The 15,222-nt window shown below is 54.5% G+C and overlaps 1 protein-coding gene across 3 annotated transcripts in view; it reads right to left on the bottom strand.

Moving 5' to 3' along the window:
- Shisal1 (shisa like 1) overlaps nt 1-15,222 on the bottom strand; it is a 110,295-nt gene that overhangs the window by 11,175 nt on the left and 83,898 nt on the right. For all 3 annotated transcript variants that reach the window (XM_041672386.1, XM_041672385.1, XM_041672383.1), the window contains exon 4: nt 10,483-10,800. In XM_041672386.1, the coding sequence (XP_041528320.1) occupies nt 10,483-10,800 (318 nt within the window). The remainder of the gene's footprint in view (nt 1-10,482; nt 10,801-15,222) is intronic.

Here is a 15,222-nt window from a genome sequence, read left to right as displayed (position 1 = left end):
GTGGCTGCCCTCATACACCTGAGTAGACATACGTGGACAAGACCTCTAAAGTCCCCTGCCCCATGCCTGGGAACTATGATTGATTGCACTTGTAAGTCAGGGAGCTTCCTGCTGGGAGTCCCCTCAGGTTCCTAATAAAAGGCATGGTCAGGCTCATCTGGCTGGGCACACCTAGGGGAGCCATAGACATGAAAGGTTCTCAGAAGCAGTAGTTAGAGAGAAGGCTCAGTGGTTAAGAGCACCGGCTGCTCTTGCAGAGGGACCCAGATTCGATTCCCAGCACCCACATGGAGGCTCACAACTGTCTGTAACTACAGTTCCAGGAGATCCAAATCCCTTTTCTTGCCTCAGCAGAAACCAGTCAGGCAAGCAGTACACAGACTTAGGCTGAGCATCCATACACATGAAGCTTTTAAAAAGTTTTAAAGAAAACAGAAACAGGAGTCAGACAGCAGCTGCTGCTGCAGGTGGGATTATGGGCCAGTGAGAGCAAGCACCTCAGGAAGTCTCCTTACTGCCTCCTGAAGGAGCAGGCCTGTCATCTTGATGTAGGTGCCACAACATCTCATGGCTCTGGGGCTCCTCAGCTCTGCCCCACACTGTGTGTGTGTGTGTGTGTGTGTGTGTGTGTGTGTGTGTGTATGTGTGTGTGTGTTTGCCTTTGTACCCAACCTGCCTACATCTCAGTTCTGTGTCCCTTCCCTGTTTTGAGTGAGTCTCCGCAGTCAGCAAGGATTCAGGCCCTGGCTTGGCTGCTAGCAGTGTGGACCAGGTCCTGGTTAGCCCTCAGGATGAGATCATCTCCCTTCCTCCCACCTATTATCACCTGCCCCCATGAGCATCTTCTGCTCAGCAGGGATGCGCGTGGGTACTATGTTAGTAGGTAGAGAATCCTTGAGCAAGAGGACAGCAGTGATGTCACCTTCAGAAGCCAGTGGCCTGTACCACCTTCACTCCAAGGTTAACAAGTCAGCTGCCACTTGCTCCTGGAGCAAGGAAGCTTCTAGGTCCACATTCGACCAGCATGAGGGAGGTAACCCATCTGTTCCAACACAGGCCCCAGAGGGGGGCAGAAGTGTGTGGACAGCTGTCCATCACAAGTGCTTTGGTAGGGGTCTCTTGGGCCACCCAGAAGGACAGACATTGGCTGTTGCTTCAGCGTAGAAGAGATGAGCAACAATGAGGGTGGCGTAGAGGTGAGTGACACTGGCTTGCACTCATCTCTGCTGGGGACATGGAGGCTTCTAGGGACCAACTTCTCCTTGGCTGTTTGACCTTGGATGTGCTCCTGACCTTTCAGAACCCCGGTACCATTAAACAGCAGGAAGAACTCCCACCTGAGAGGTTGGTAGGGTGGAATGGCATTGCCCTCCCCCGTTCCCCGGAGTCTGACTCTCTTTCACTTCCCGCAGGATCTCAGGCCTCTCTATGATGGTACAGACAGTATCATAGCATCCTCCAGCATCCACTCTGCCTGAGGACATGGTGGTACTCTGAGGAATCTAATGTGTGAGATGAAGGCACGGATCCATCAGGGGAAGGCCTGCCTAGCGTGCATGAAGCCACATGATCCATCCCTAGAACCACATGAACTGGGTACAGGAAGGCAGGAGGAAGAGAAGGCCAGGGCCAGCTGGGCTACAAAGCAAAGATCTTTAACATGAGCCCTGATCTCTCCTTCAGAAGGAAGCTGTCTGGCAGCTGAGGGAATGCATTTGTTCTGATGGCCAGGGTGTCTCTGTGCGGTTACAGCTTGGGGGAAGGGCCAGGCATCTCTATGGCATAGGGCAGCGGGCAGCGGGCAGCACATCTTGGAAATGGGGCTGCAGGGTGACCTGGGGGCTTTGGGGCTCCTGATTCTAGTCCTTCCTGCTGCCCTCCCTCCTGTTTCCCCACCTCTCCCTCAGCTGTGGGTCCCTTGGTCCTTTTAACACACACACATCCTGCTGGTTAATTTTTAATGGCACACTGGTCAATAATTGATGGTACCACTTTAAGAGGAAACTTGTGTTCTACATCAGCCGCCTCTGCTCAGGCTGTCATCCTTCCTCGAAGGCCTCTGTCTGGAACTGCCCATCCCCGCCCCCCAATCAAGCCGCCTTCACCTCCTGCGCCAGAGGTTTTAAAGCACTTAGCCACTCTCGTCCCATTAGCATCGCCAGCAGCCCAAGAAGGTCAGGAGGCTCTGTGGAAAGGTGGGGCTGAGACGTGGAAGGTCACGGCTGCACAAAGTCAAACAGCAAGGGGAGGCAGAGGGTAGAATAGGGTACCCACTCCTGCCCAGAACTCTGCTTTGGTCCTATAAACTCTGATGACTCAGGCACGCCCTGTCGTCCTGTGGACTAAGTGGCTAGGCTCTTACTGCAGTGGACACAAGGAGAGAGGATTTTCAGAAGAAGGAGCCTCCCCTCCATCAAAAAAAAAAAAAAGGCCTCAGCAAGGTTCTGAGGGATGAATAGGAGTTTGCTATGGCTGGGAAACAGTAATAAGTGCTGGGATCAAGTCTATGCTGAGTCACACAGACATCACAGTACACCACATGCTGGTACACAGTCAGCCATGAACCAGAGAATGACACGCAGATACACACACACACACAGCAGCAGCAGCACACTGACACAGATAGACACCAACATAGACACACACACACATGCACACTGACACAGACAGACACCAACACAGACACACACACACACACACATGCACACTGACAGACACCAACACACACACACACGCATGCATGCACGCAGGCACACATACATTCATGCACACACACAGACAAACACACACACATACACACACAGACAAACACATAAACACACACACACACACACACACACACACACACACACACACACCATCCCTTGTCCTTGTCCACTGTTGCCAGAACAACCGAAGATAAGCCATCTTTCAGAGGTGGTGGCCTACCCAGCATCTCTCCTGGGTCATCATGCCTGCTGGAGACCATCTGTCCTTTGGGCATCTTGTGCCTCCTGTTCACCTGTTTCATGTCCTAGTTACTCAGTATCCACCCCACCCTCCTCCTCTCTCCTGAAACCCAGAGAGCCCAGCCCTCACTACAGTGTAACCTACTGAACCATGTCTACCATGCCATGCCCAAGTCTCTCTGGAGTCCACTGTGTTCTTACTGACCTGCACCCACCTTTTCCAGGTCCCATTCACCTCTAGAACAGCCTTGCAGCTCCACCCTTGGCCTGGACACAGTCACCGCTCCTCTTGGTGCCACCTGCCACTGTGGCCCAGGCCTTACCAACCCCCACCCGCAACTCGGATGGATTTCTCAGACTAATGGACAACACGCTCCTGTCCCCAGGCTCCACAAAGAGGTCTGCCTCCCCCTCCTCCTGCTGTCAGCCGGGAGACACACTATTGCCATTGACTGACTAATGGCTTTTAGGAAGACAGCATTGGTCCATTACACATGTGTATCGATTGGTATACATCTGGATTTGAGCTCTGCGAGGCAACAAAGATGCGTCCTTGGAAATAGGAAAGCGGCCACGATAGGAGCAGAGACACAATGATCACAAGAGAGAGACTTGGAGGAGCTGCTCTGGGGGAGTGTCAACTATCCCTATCTACATCCTCTGACCCCTGACCCCACTTTATGGAGGACGGTATTCCATAGAGGAATCCAGCTCCCACACTGTGGGGATACTGGTCAGAGAATACCCAGAGAGGCTACTGGGCAGCTCAGGTCAGAAGACCATGGATGGAGGAGGTGGGATGGTCAGTGGAAGTGAGGCCTATCGGACACCCTGCTAAGTAGCAGCCAAGGGTCCCTGGATGGGCGGAGGCTCTTGTTTCCACGAGACTCTGGTGAAGTGTCTTAGGCTGGGGTGGGGATGTTGGACTGGAGATTGACGGAGACTGTGGGCCCTGCACAGTTGTGCATCCTGGCTCTCCCGACTCAGAACCACAGCTCCACGGGTTGAGTCTTTCTGAACCCCGGCCCATGGCAGGCAGCGAGACTGAGAAAGTGAATTCTGGAGCTCAAAGATCCAGGGACCAAGCTGATAGCAAAAAACTCAACCCCAGTTTCCTTCTTCCGTGTGGTTGGAGGAACAATGACAGAAGCCGTCCTTTACTTCCAGCTGGGGCGGGGCACAGTGTCCTGTTCCTCCAAGTACACGAGTGGGAAGGAGCAGGCAGGTGGCTTTTGATGCCCTCTCATGGGTAGGCCTCTGTGGTTCAGGGTGTGATTTTAGGGATTCTATCAGGGACACGGAGGGATGTCCCTTCCCCTTGGAGGGTCACACTTAGCCTTATGAGATGTCTCTTTATTAATGACTCATGGGACTGGGATCTCTACTTATACAATTGTTGTGTTAGGACATTTTAATGAAAGTTCCACACAAGTGTGCGGGTTGGATCTCTGAGGTGTAGGCCTGTGTGCGGGTGGCCAGCTGGGAAATGGATGCCGTGTTGCCCAGTTCCCAGCAGACCTCCCCGCAGCCTCCCAAAGTCCCTGCTTTCCCAGGTAGGCAGGTAGGGGCTTACTCAAAGACCCAGGGATCCAGACCCGAAAGCTGCTCTCCCACGGTCTGCTGAGAGGCTCCTGGTCCTCCAGACCTACAGTTTGCTGGGAACTGAGGCTGGAAGAGGTGCCTGCGACCTCCCAACTCCAAAGGTCACTCTAGCGTGGCCTTTGAAGTGGCTTCCCTGATCGTCTCTAAGGTGTGTTTGTCCTTGATGGAAGGCATTGATTTTTTCCAAGCAAAGCAGGTGGAGGTCAGCATGAGCCTTCGCTGAGCCAGTGGTGGCTTCTGAGGCTCTGGGCTCTGCCTTTCTTGTCTCTTGACTCCAGACCCTCAACACGGGGCGTGGACACAACACCTGGCCTCCAACAAGCACTGGCTGTCTGAGTGAGGGTTCCGTGATGTCTGTACAACCCTCGCCTCCACTCAGGCTGACTAGGAAGCAGGCTGGGGCCAGGAAGCTGGTGAAGATCCTTCAGGGATAAAGGATCCAGCCACACAGTAAAAGTGACCAGTCCTGTTTTCCATCCTCCCCTAAAGTGGCCTGGAGCTGGGAAGAGCTGATAAACTGACCTTCTAGAACCACGGTAGCCCCTTAAGCTGACCACCAGCTGCCTGCCTGTAGGTGACCCTGCAGACACCAAGTTACTTGTTAACGTAAGCAGAAGAGACACATTTGTCTCCAGAGAGGTTACAGGCCAAGGGGCAGGTGAGGGTAGTTGAGGTGGCAACGTTTCACCCTTGGGACGTTCATGACTGGTGACAGAGAAAGGGTTGGCAAACACTGGACACCCTGCCCTCAGAGGCCAGCAGAGTCTACATACACTGGCCGAATCCCAGAGCATGCTGGCTGCTTTTGAGGTGTGAACAACACCCCAACTCACTATCCCTAAATGAGGAGGGATGTCCCAGGCTAGCCCATCTGGCCCATCCTGCAGATAGCTCCCAGCCAGACAAGACGGACCAGTACAGACATTCTCTGACTCAGGAGCACAGCCACAGCCAACACAGCAATGTAATGTGAGGAGTTCTGAAGGGTTACCATTTTCATGTCCATTACAGTGTGTTTTATCATCAGCTTATACAGTCTGACTTTTTAGCCATTCAGCAAGAGGCTTCCAAATTCCCACTGTCTTTCTGGGCATTCTTGGCATGGGGCAGGAAACCCTGTCACATGTGGGACACGCATAGGAAACCCTGAGAATCTAGCCCGAGCTGTGTCAGTCAGAGCAGACCTGGGTTTTCCAGAAAAGCAACTTGACTGAAACTTAATTAAGAATATATTTAGTAAACAGTGAACGGAGGGTGGAGGGGAACCCCAAGGAACCGAGGTTTGAGGAACAAATGCTGGTTTGTGGAAGCAGAGACCATTATCAGTGGTCTTGGAGGCACAGTGATTTTAAATAGAGGCTCACCAAGAGAGGAGACAGAACGGATGAATAGCATCGCCAAGACAATAAAAGAGATAGCGCCCCAGAGTTGCATCATGAACCCCATCCGTTGTGCCACCAGGCCCGGCAGCTGCGCATGGGGGCCATCAGACTGTACATGGAGTCATCAGACTGTCATTCCAGGCTCAGGCTTCTTCCTGCCTGGAGTCCATCCGGAGGAAGGAGCTCACTTCCTCCCTTGGGGAGAGGCCAGAGCCAGTGAAATGTTGGTTGCACCCCTTCAGTGTTGGTTGCACCCCTTGTTTCCCTCAGCCCTGCCGCTCTCTCTGGTTTCTGTCACAGCCAAAGAAAAAAGGAAAAAAAGAAAAAGAGGTGTGAGCTGTCTTAAATGTCGCTCTGTGGGAAACTTAAGTTTAATGCCAGCACGGGGGATCTTCACAAGCCAGTAGATGCTAAAACGATGTTTAGAGACATTAAGGAAATGCGCACGATAATGGCCAATTTACTGTGGATAAAGCTAGAAGGCAAAGTCCCCGCACATCCTTGAAGGAAAGGTAGAAAGCAGGCACAGGGGACAGCAGGAAACAAAACAGCAGCCAGGTGGGCCTGATGGCTTTCCTCTCCCCGTCGTTCACTAATTTAATAACAGCAATAATAATAATAACTCGTGCTCACTGAGAAGCTGGCCATACCTGGAATTCTCCTCAGGAGTCTATGAAGTAATCTGATTTGCACCCATTTCACATATGGGAATGCAGAGGCTCCAAAAGCCTAAGTGATTGGCCTGAGGTTTCCCCGCCGGCCCCAAGAGGTGGGCGTGTATAAAGCCAGGTCCAATTCTGAGACAGCTGCTCTCAGACTGTAAGTCTGCTGGAGTCTGAGCCGGAAATGTGGGGATTAAGCTGACTGGAAATAGCGTGGGCGCTGCACAGCTGCACTGCCCCAGCCTCCTGTGGTGGGGAGGGAAAGGCGGCCAGACTAGAGAGCAGGTGAGGGGCAGGTGGTTGACTGGCTGGGTGGACTGTCAGGTGGGTGAGCAGGCAAGTGGATAGGAGGGTGGGCAGGGAGGAGGGCAGAAGGGTTGGCAGGGAGGAGGGCAGGAGGGTGAGCAGGCAGATGAGGGTAGGTTGGTGGGTGGGCAGAGGTTCGGCAGGGGGTGGACAGGAAGATGGGCAGGGGATAAGCAGAGTGTGGGTAGAGGGTGGGCAGGTAGGTGGCCACTTCTGCTGGGTCCTTGAATGCTAGGAACGATGTTGGTACTGGAATAAGAGAAAGGAGAAAGACCCTGGAGACCAATCCCCTGGGCAAACAAGTACCAGGACCATCAACCAGGTCTCCTCAGCCTTCAGGGAGGGTCTTGAACAGCGGGACCCAGCTGAGTCCCACCACTGTGGGCCCCCATGCCAGAGGGCTTCTTATGAGGCTACTTGGAGCCCTAGGCTTCCTGTTTTTGGAGGACATTCAAAGTTCCTCCAGGGATGGGTGAGGTCCACTTAGGGAATCCACACTTCTAGCTGGCGACACCCAGCCTGGGACAGGTGTCCCAGGTGTCTTAAGAGGCAGATGTCCCAGTAGAAGAGGGACCTCCATACCCACGACATAGGCTCCAGCATCAGCCATCCTGAAGTCCACGTCCTGCCCAGCCTGCCGGCCACTGTAGTTCCCCTGGGCCTCAGTCTCTTGCACTAACCTGAAGACACTCATCCTGCAGGGCTGTTGGGGTGAATCAGCGGGTCACCAGAACAGAGAAAGAGCCTAAGAATCTGAACAAAATTCCTCTGTAAAATTCAATGAAAGCTCGCCTCTCCAGCTCACCCCAGGCTCCCCTATTCCCTAACTCCATTAGAGCCATGGGACAGGACAGCTGGCTGGAGCTCCCTATGCCTGGCTGTTCGATTGGCACCTGGTTCTGCCTTTACCAGGCAGTCACATTGCTCAAGAGGAAGATGAACAGAGAGTGTGCTCACAGGGCTTGAAGGACCAGGGCTGTGCTACAGTCCCCAGGGGCGCTCTAGTACTGCTCCGGATGTGGCAAGAATTTAGAAAGGACCCAAGGCTTATTCACCAAGCCCCAGCTGGGAGTCACCTACTACCAGGTGGTGGCTCTGCTGCTAGCTGGATGGTCAATGGTGCGGCTTCCCCTGCCTCCCCCATAGCAGGGCAGGGCTGCCCAAGGCCTGGGCAACTGAGGCCACACACAGCTGCCTGGAACTTGATCTTGCTAGAGCCTTAGACCTGCCCTGCCCAGCTGGCCACCTGCCCATGAGCCTCAGTTTCCCTAGAGGGTCCAGATCTACCGCTCATCTCAGTTTACAGAGAGCCTCCCCAGGGTGAGGCGATGTATGGGTCCTCCATCATACCCTCTAGGTGATCTGGCTCCTCTGCAGGAGGCTTTGTACTCCAGCAAGGGGAGGGAGGCTGTGTCGGAGAAGCCAGGGAAGCAGGCAGCCAAGATGCCGAGGTCTTCCACACAAGTCAGGGTGAAAAGGGCAAAGCAGTAGGCTGAGCTCAGAAGGTGGCCTCCAGATTCCTGCACCCTGTCCCTCTAGTCTCCTAGGGGACCCTGGAGTGGCAAAGGAGGAGGTTCCACATGGCTGCTCAACCCTTTCCCCTGTTTCTCCTCTGACAAAACTGAAGGCTCATCGCTTGTCACGGCACATCCAAGGGCTAAAAGGGACCAGGAGGTGATGTGTGACTGTGGCCGGTGACTAGAACACTCCCTCACAACACATCACAGCTTCTAGGCCATGATTCAAATGGACAATCAGGTAGCTTCAGACACAACTTCCCAAGTCTGTAGAGGGAATCAGGAAGGCAGGGACATGTGAGCTCCACAGTCTGTGAGTCCCAAATAGCCAGGCAGACATCTTCCCTCAGTCTCTATAAATTCTAGCTTTGTACAATTCCAAGCTCTGGGCACATCCTTGCCACCCCCTCTACTCCCTCCTGCAACCCGAAGGTGCAGCGTGGCACTTGGCACAGAGTCAGTCACAACAGGTTCACATTGGTGCAAGCCAGTGTGGGAAAGGGGAACACCGAGACAGACACAGCGCTCACAGCGGGTAAGCGGGGACACCGGAGGTAGAGGTGGGGACTCAGTACATCTCCAGGCACCATGGGCCTCCGTGCAGGCCAACACCCCAGCTGTGAGTGCAGACACTAATAACCTTCATCATCTTGGAGGCAGGTGGGGACTCCACCAAGATGTCTACCAGTGATTCTCAAACCAGGGTGCCAAAAGGCACCCCACCAGACCCTCTTGGCCAGTGAACTCTGGGTAGTCACAGACAAGACATGAGGTACACACTTTGGGAAGTCCTGCCATTGGGCACAGTAAACAGGCCGCGCCATTTGTGTCTGGCTCCCCACCTGAATGGCGGCTCTCCACACCCTCCCCTCCCATCTCAGGAGCCAGCCCAGGGCCCATCCGAGGGTAGACAGACAGTGGCTGTCTCCCACATGATAGAAAGGCAGTTACTCGGGCCATAGGCGCAAGAGCTGGTAAAATACATCTGATTAATTAATTATTCATGCCATTCATTATTAAAAAGGTCACTACCTGGGAGCCGCTCCAACAGTGGCTAACAAGCTCGCCTGTACCTCCCAGGAGAAGCAGCAAAGGTTCACAGTGTGCCTACTATGCACCAGGCACCCCCAGAATAACCCAAGAAGGGGTGCACAGCTTTGACTTCTCACGAGGACTGGGAGGTCAAAGGACAACATAACAGTTGACGTCATAGCACTGGGAAGGGGCAGAGACAGGCTTGTGCTGGTCAGTCCCCTACAGAGGCCAGTGGTCACTGTGCTGGGAGGGGTAGGTGGTCATTAGCCCACAGAGCCCTGTGGTCACTGTGCTGTAAGGTGAGGGCCACGGGCAAGAGGGCTCAAGATGACCCTGTAGCCTGGGCTCCTGGCTGTGACCCCAAAAGATATTGTGCTCAGGGTCTGAGGACCCACAGTCTGTGCCCACAGCTACTGCCTAGGCCCCCAGTCTCTGTCCACCCAAGACCCTGGGCCGAGGAGCAGGCCATGCCCGTCTCTGTCCTTGGGCTGGTTGGCCCCGTGGGACAGCTGCTCTCAAAGTCCTCGGCTCCGGGCAGCAATACTGCCACCCCCCACCATCACCATCAGCCTAGAGATAACAGCTGCCCGGATGATGAAACCAGACCTGGCTACCCTCAAAGCCAAGTCCTTGATATGTCACCTCCCTTGCCAGTTCCCTTCTCTCCCCAGCGTCACCACAGGACAGCCTGCCTGGGTCACCTCCAGGTACGCAGAGCAAAGGAGCTAAGGGCTAACTAGGTTTATTTCCTGCTGGAAATTCTCCCTCCTGTCCCCGACGAGCTTCCCTTTCTTTTGACCAAACCACAAGAATACGAAAAGCCGTCCAACTTCCCCTTTCATCTCGGAAACGCGAGTGACAACCTGTCTCATTTTTTGGCTTCTCCTCTAGACACGCGTGTGCCGCCACAAGTGGCTTCAAGTCCTCCTTGGCAAACAGTAAGGGCGTCAAACAGCCTGGTCGCCCATGATCCGAATGCAGCAGCAGTACCAACATCAAGTCCACCAGAGCTGTTATTGCGAACACTCACCAGGCAGATGAGCTTTGGAAGGCCATCAGGGGTGGGCTGTGTGTGTCTCCCCGCAGCGTGTGCACGGCCTGGGGGGCTTGTGGCAGGACACCAGGGGGAGGCTGTGGCTGCGGGGCTGGCTGTCCCGGCCGAGGGGCTCGAGCGGGGTTCCCCCACCGCCGGGGATCCTGTTTCATCCACCGTCCGTGGATGCCCCACCGGGTCAGGTAGACCTTGCAAATGTCGTAGTTCATGGCTGAATAATAAAGCAGATCCAGGACCAGCAGGGTGAGCACGAAGAAGCCGTAGATCCACACTCCCAGCAGTGCTGTGTAGTTGCTGGGGAAGGAGAAGCAGAGACTGAGCCACACTCCCAGCAGCCCCTGCTCCGCCAGCATCCACAGCGGGATGATGGACAGACATCGCGGGTGGTTCACCCCACCACCTGCCTTGTCTCCCTCATACCCCATGTCCACTGCCCTGCCCCTGCCCTGTGTTCTAGGGTCCTTCCCCGATAGGTACTCTGCAAGAGCTCTGAGGTTTCTAAGCTGTGTATTGGGGACCCCGTAACTAGGGCCCCTACTTCATCCTACTTCTCCCTGTATGTGCCCTGGCTCCCTGCTGGCTTTGTGCATACCACATGTCCCGGACACTCCTGTTCCATCTCGCCTGGCCTCACTCCCAAGGGCAGAAGCTGGAGGCCTGTCATTGCCTTGGGACACACTAAACCAAATCATACCCCACGTACATCAGAACCCCATGCTATCTGCTCTCTGAAGGGGTGCTACACCTCCAGACCCTGTGCAGAACTCCCTTCCCTATTGTCTGTGACACCCACGTCAGCTCAGCACCCTCCCTTGCAGAGGTCCCTTCATTCTGATCACAGGGAAACCTTAATCTCCTCTATGACTTTTTTTTTTTTTTAAGCAAAGGGCTTTATGTAGCCCTGAGCTTGCTATGTAGCCAAGGAGAACCTTGAATCTCTCTGATCCTCGACAAGGGCTTGGTTTGTGTAGTGGTGGGAATGAAACTTAGGGCTTCAGGCAGGCAGACTTGGAAACACTGCTCGCTGAACCCCTCCATCAATCCTCTATTTCCCCACAGAGGTCACAGTCACCCTGCAGAGGTAGCAAGAGCCCTTTGGATTTAGCACCCCAATCTCAACCGGTGGCAAGCCTTGCTGACTCTTTACAGGTTGGTTAAGCACTGAAGCACACACCTGGGTCACTCCCATCCCAGGGCCTTTGCGTAGGCCAGGCCATGCTGTCTGCCAGGTAGCCGTTCCTACATCCCCAACCCCTCCCCCTCTGCCCAGCTGTTCACGGTACCCTCAGGTGAGACTCTCCAAAACCCCCAAGACTTCATTAAAGCCATCCTTTCCTCTGGTCCCTGTCACCTGTGGGCATACGTGTCCTCCTTACACCACTTTTCCCAGGTTGGGGTCTCAGTTCCAGTTTTGCCACTGCCCCTGGGCTGCTGAGCTTTTGATAGTACCCGCCAGGGACTGGGGCAGTTTAAAGGAGCTGGTTTATCCATGGCTCAAGTGACACCCACCTCAGTCTCTCCCCTGCCGTGGGCATCTGCTCAAGTGGGTGTGGGCCAGCCAGAGTGTGGAGAAGAGACTTCCACTCCAGGGGGACCTATGGCTCTGTCCAGACAGGACCCTTGAGTGCTGCAACCCCTGGAGGCCCTGTCTGCGTCTGGGGCTCCTGCCTGCCTGACCTAGAAGTCTTGACTCCTCTGTCTGCTTTGCCCTGTAGTCTATGAAAAAACACCGCCCCCCATCTCTGGGTCTGTAGTGTACAGCCTTAAGTCTCTCCTCAACATAGATTCTTGGCTCTGCATCTTCTCAGGCAGGCCTCTAGCTCGAGTTGGGGTCTCTGGTGGTGAGGCGGTGGCTATCCCCTGCCCAGCCCTGTCAGGATGGAAGCCACTAAACCTACTTTCATTCTCTACTCAAGGGACTGTCTCCCAGCTGGTCAAGTGCTTAGACTGAAGATTTCCCTTCAGAGTCAGGGCAGTGGGGGAGGGGGCGAGGCTAATGGTGAGGCTCTGCTATGCTGTGCACCTGAAGCTTGGCAGCCTCAAGACAGGTGTTCAGAATTCAGTACTCAGGACTTGGGCTCAGTCCCCAGCAAATGCTAAACACCAGAAGCCTTAGCTCCTTCCTGCAACCCCACCTCTCAGACAATACCAAATGAAGGTGTGAATGACTGACAGCCAAGCCCTGGGCTTTTTATTAATGGATACTAACTTTGCCTGGAAGTGTCAGGGCACAGCAGAGAAAGCCTGCCAGAGGAAAACGGCCAAGAGACCAGCTCAGCCCTTACTAGCTGGAGTCTCACGGGAGACAGATGTCTAGGTGGGCTCTGGTCCCAGGCACCCATCTCTCCCCAGATTTCTCTCTCTTGCAGCCCCCATGGCAGGGCTCTGAGAACCAGGCTGTTCCTGGTGGTTCCCATGGCAGCAGCCTGGGGGCTGAGGAGGCGGGGAGGGAGCAGGGCCGTTCTCTGCAGATGCTGCTTGGCATCCAGAGCAGCAGGGGTAGTGGCCATGCCTGGAGCTAGGAACACTCTAAAAGTGAGCGCAGGGCGAGGGCAACTGGAGGTCCCTCTGCTCTGCGTGGTGCTAAGAAGGAAGGAAATGGACCTGCCATGCCTATGGGGGAAATTGGGCAGTGAGAGCCAGCTCTGAGGGACCAAACTCTATGCTAAGATCCCCCAGTCATTCTTTGGAGCACTTGGGCCAAACCCAACACAAACAGCTCCAGAGGTGTCCCACCCAAGGCTTGGGGACCAAGCCACTCCAGCTGTGATGCATCTCTGCTGGGTTCAACTCCCGACCTAATGTGCACCCAGAGATTTTGGGGCTGGGTCACAGCTTGGCCATCAGGAAGCCTCCTGGAGCTTCTGAGATCACCCTGGGGCCTGTTTGCATTTGTAAGACTGTTGCCCCATGAGACTGGGGACTCCCTGAGGGCAGGTAGGGATCAAACTTGTAGCTGCATGCCCAACACAATGTTACGGTGAGGACATGGTGAGAACTGAGGATGGGCAGGACACGGGCGGACGGGTGGATGTAAAACTGACCAGTGCTGGCCAGGTGTTTGAGTTGTGTGAATGGCATGCCCATGGTAAGCTGGGACACTTGCAGTTCTGAGCTTGTGCCTCAGAGTGATGATCCCATTTGACGGATGAGCCCACAGGAGTAGTTACATGCCACCACTCACAGTGGCTAATCCTCTCCGGTTTTACAGAAGTGGAAACTGAGGTTTATCTCCTCAAGACCATGGAAAGTGAATATTCCATTGTAAGGGTGACCAGGCCACTTTCCACAGCGTGTTCTGTGTTCCTGCATCAGGGATGAATCCGGCAGAGGGCTGTTCCCATTCCCACCCAGCCTACCCCACCAGCCGGCCAGCGATGCCACAGCCAGGGTCTTCCTGCTCTGGCTGACAAGGTCATTGTGCCCATGACTTCACTGTGGGGATGAGGATTTCCATCCCAGGCCAGGAGTTTAGAGCCAGGCCCCTACAACCTGAGAGTATGCTGAATCCTGAGAAATCCCAAGGTCAAATCTGGGATAGACACCAGAGAGGGAGTGCCCAGCTTCTGTGCTCTGGTCCAGACTCCACCTGTACCAGGAATTAATAACAAGTCCTGTCCCCTCTCCCCTGAGCATTTTGCCTAACGAAAGGTCACTATTCCACCTGTGTGCATGGCTTGGTTGTACGTGTCTGCAGCAGGACAGTCTCCCCGTCTGCCTGTTCATGCTTGCTTCCATGGAAGGCGCTGCCTACAGGAAACATGCCCTGTGTGTGGCAGGTGGGGTGCCAGGACCGCAAACCTCTTTGCAACAGCTTGCAGCCCCCAGGCCATGCCCTCTCAGGCCTGCCAGCTGCAAGGATTTGAGTCTTTAATTTTTAAAATGTAATTTGAAATATGCAATCTGGAAATTAACTGCATCCAGATGCCAGGGCTGCCACACACACACACACACACACACACACCCTGCCCCTGGCTGCCTGCCTGAAGGGAGAAGACGAAAGACAGAGTCCCAGGTGGGGCATCTGTGACCCATCCGCCCAGCCTCAGACAGTGGCAGGCGCCGTGTGCGGGACTGTATGACTCAGCTTCCTTGGGGTTTCCAAAGCAATGATAGAACCTTAGCGCTGGAGGAGTCACAGTGTGTCTGCGGAGCGGAACAGCTACATCAGCAGACATCAGCAGACAGCTGCAGCCTGGCCTGGCCTGGCATGGAAATCCCCATCCCCACCGTGTAGTCATGGGAACGATGATCCAGTCAACCGGAGCAGGAAGACCCTGGCTGCAGCATCCCTGGCCGGCTGGTGGGGTTGGCTGGGTGGGAATGGGCACAGCCTCCTGCGGAGTTCATCCATAATGAAGGCAGGATACACTGTGGAAGTGACCCAGTCAACCTTACAGTGGGGACACGGGTTCCGCAGGTGTCAGTTATTCAAAATTCACTTTCTATACTCTTAGGGAGATGAACCTCGGTTTCTGTTTTGAAGGAGGATTGATGACATGTCCTACTTTGGGGGTGTAACCATGAGACTTAGCAAACTGACATGAAGTCCTGGAAAGAGAACGAACCTTGGAGGCTGGGGCTGCAGCTCAGCCAGTAGAGTTTTTCCTAGTTGCATGAAGCCCTGCGTTTTAACCCCATTACACAAAAGGTTCATGTTGGCATATGCCTGTAACCTCAGCACTTGGGCAGGCAGAGACAGGAAGATTAGGTATT

This window comes from Microtus oregoni, unplaced genomic scaffold, assembly GCF_018167655.1.
Source record: "Microtus oregoni isolate MIOR12 unplaced genomic scaffold, Mior012 000022F_ref0000154, whole genome shotgun sequence".
Taxonomy (NCBI): Eukaryota; Metazoa; Chordata; class Mammalia; order Rodentia; family Cricetidae; genus Microtus; species Microtus oregoni.
The sequence above is the reverse complement of the archived record's forward strand: the minus strand, read 5'-3'. Positions and strand labels throughout refer to the sequence as shown.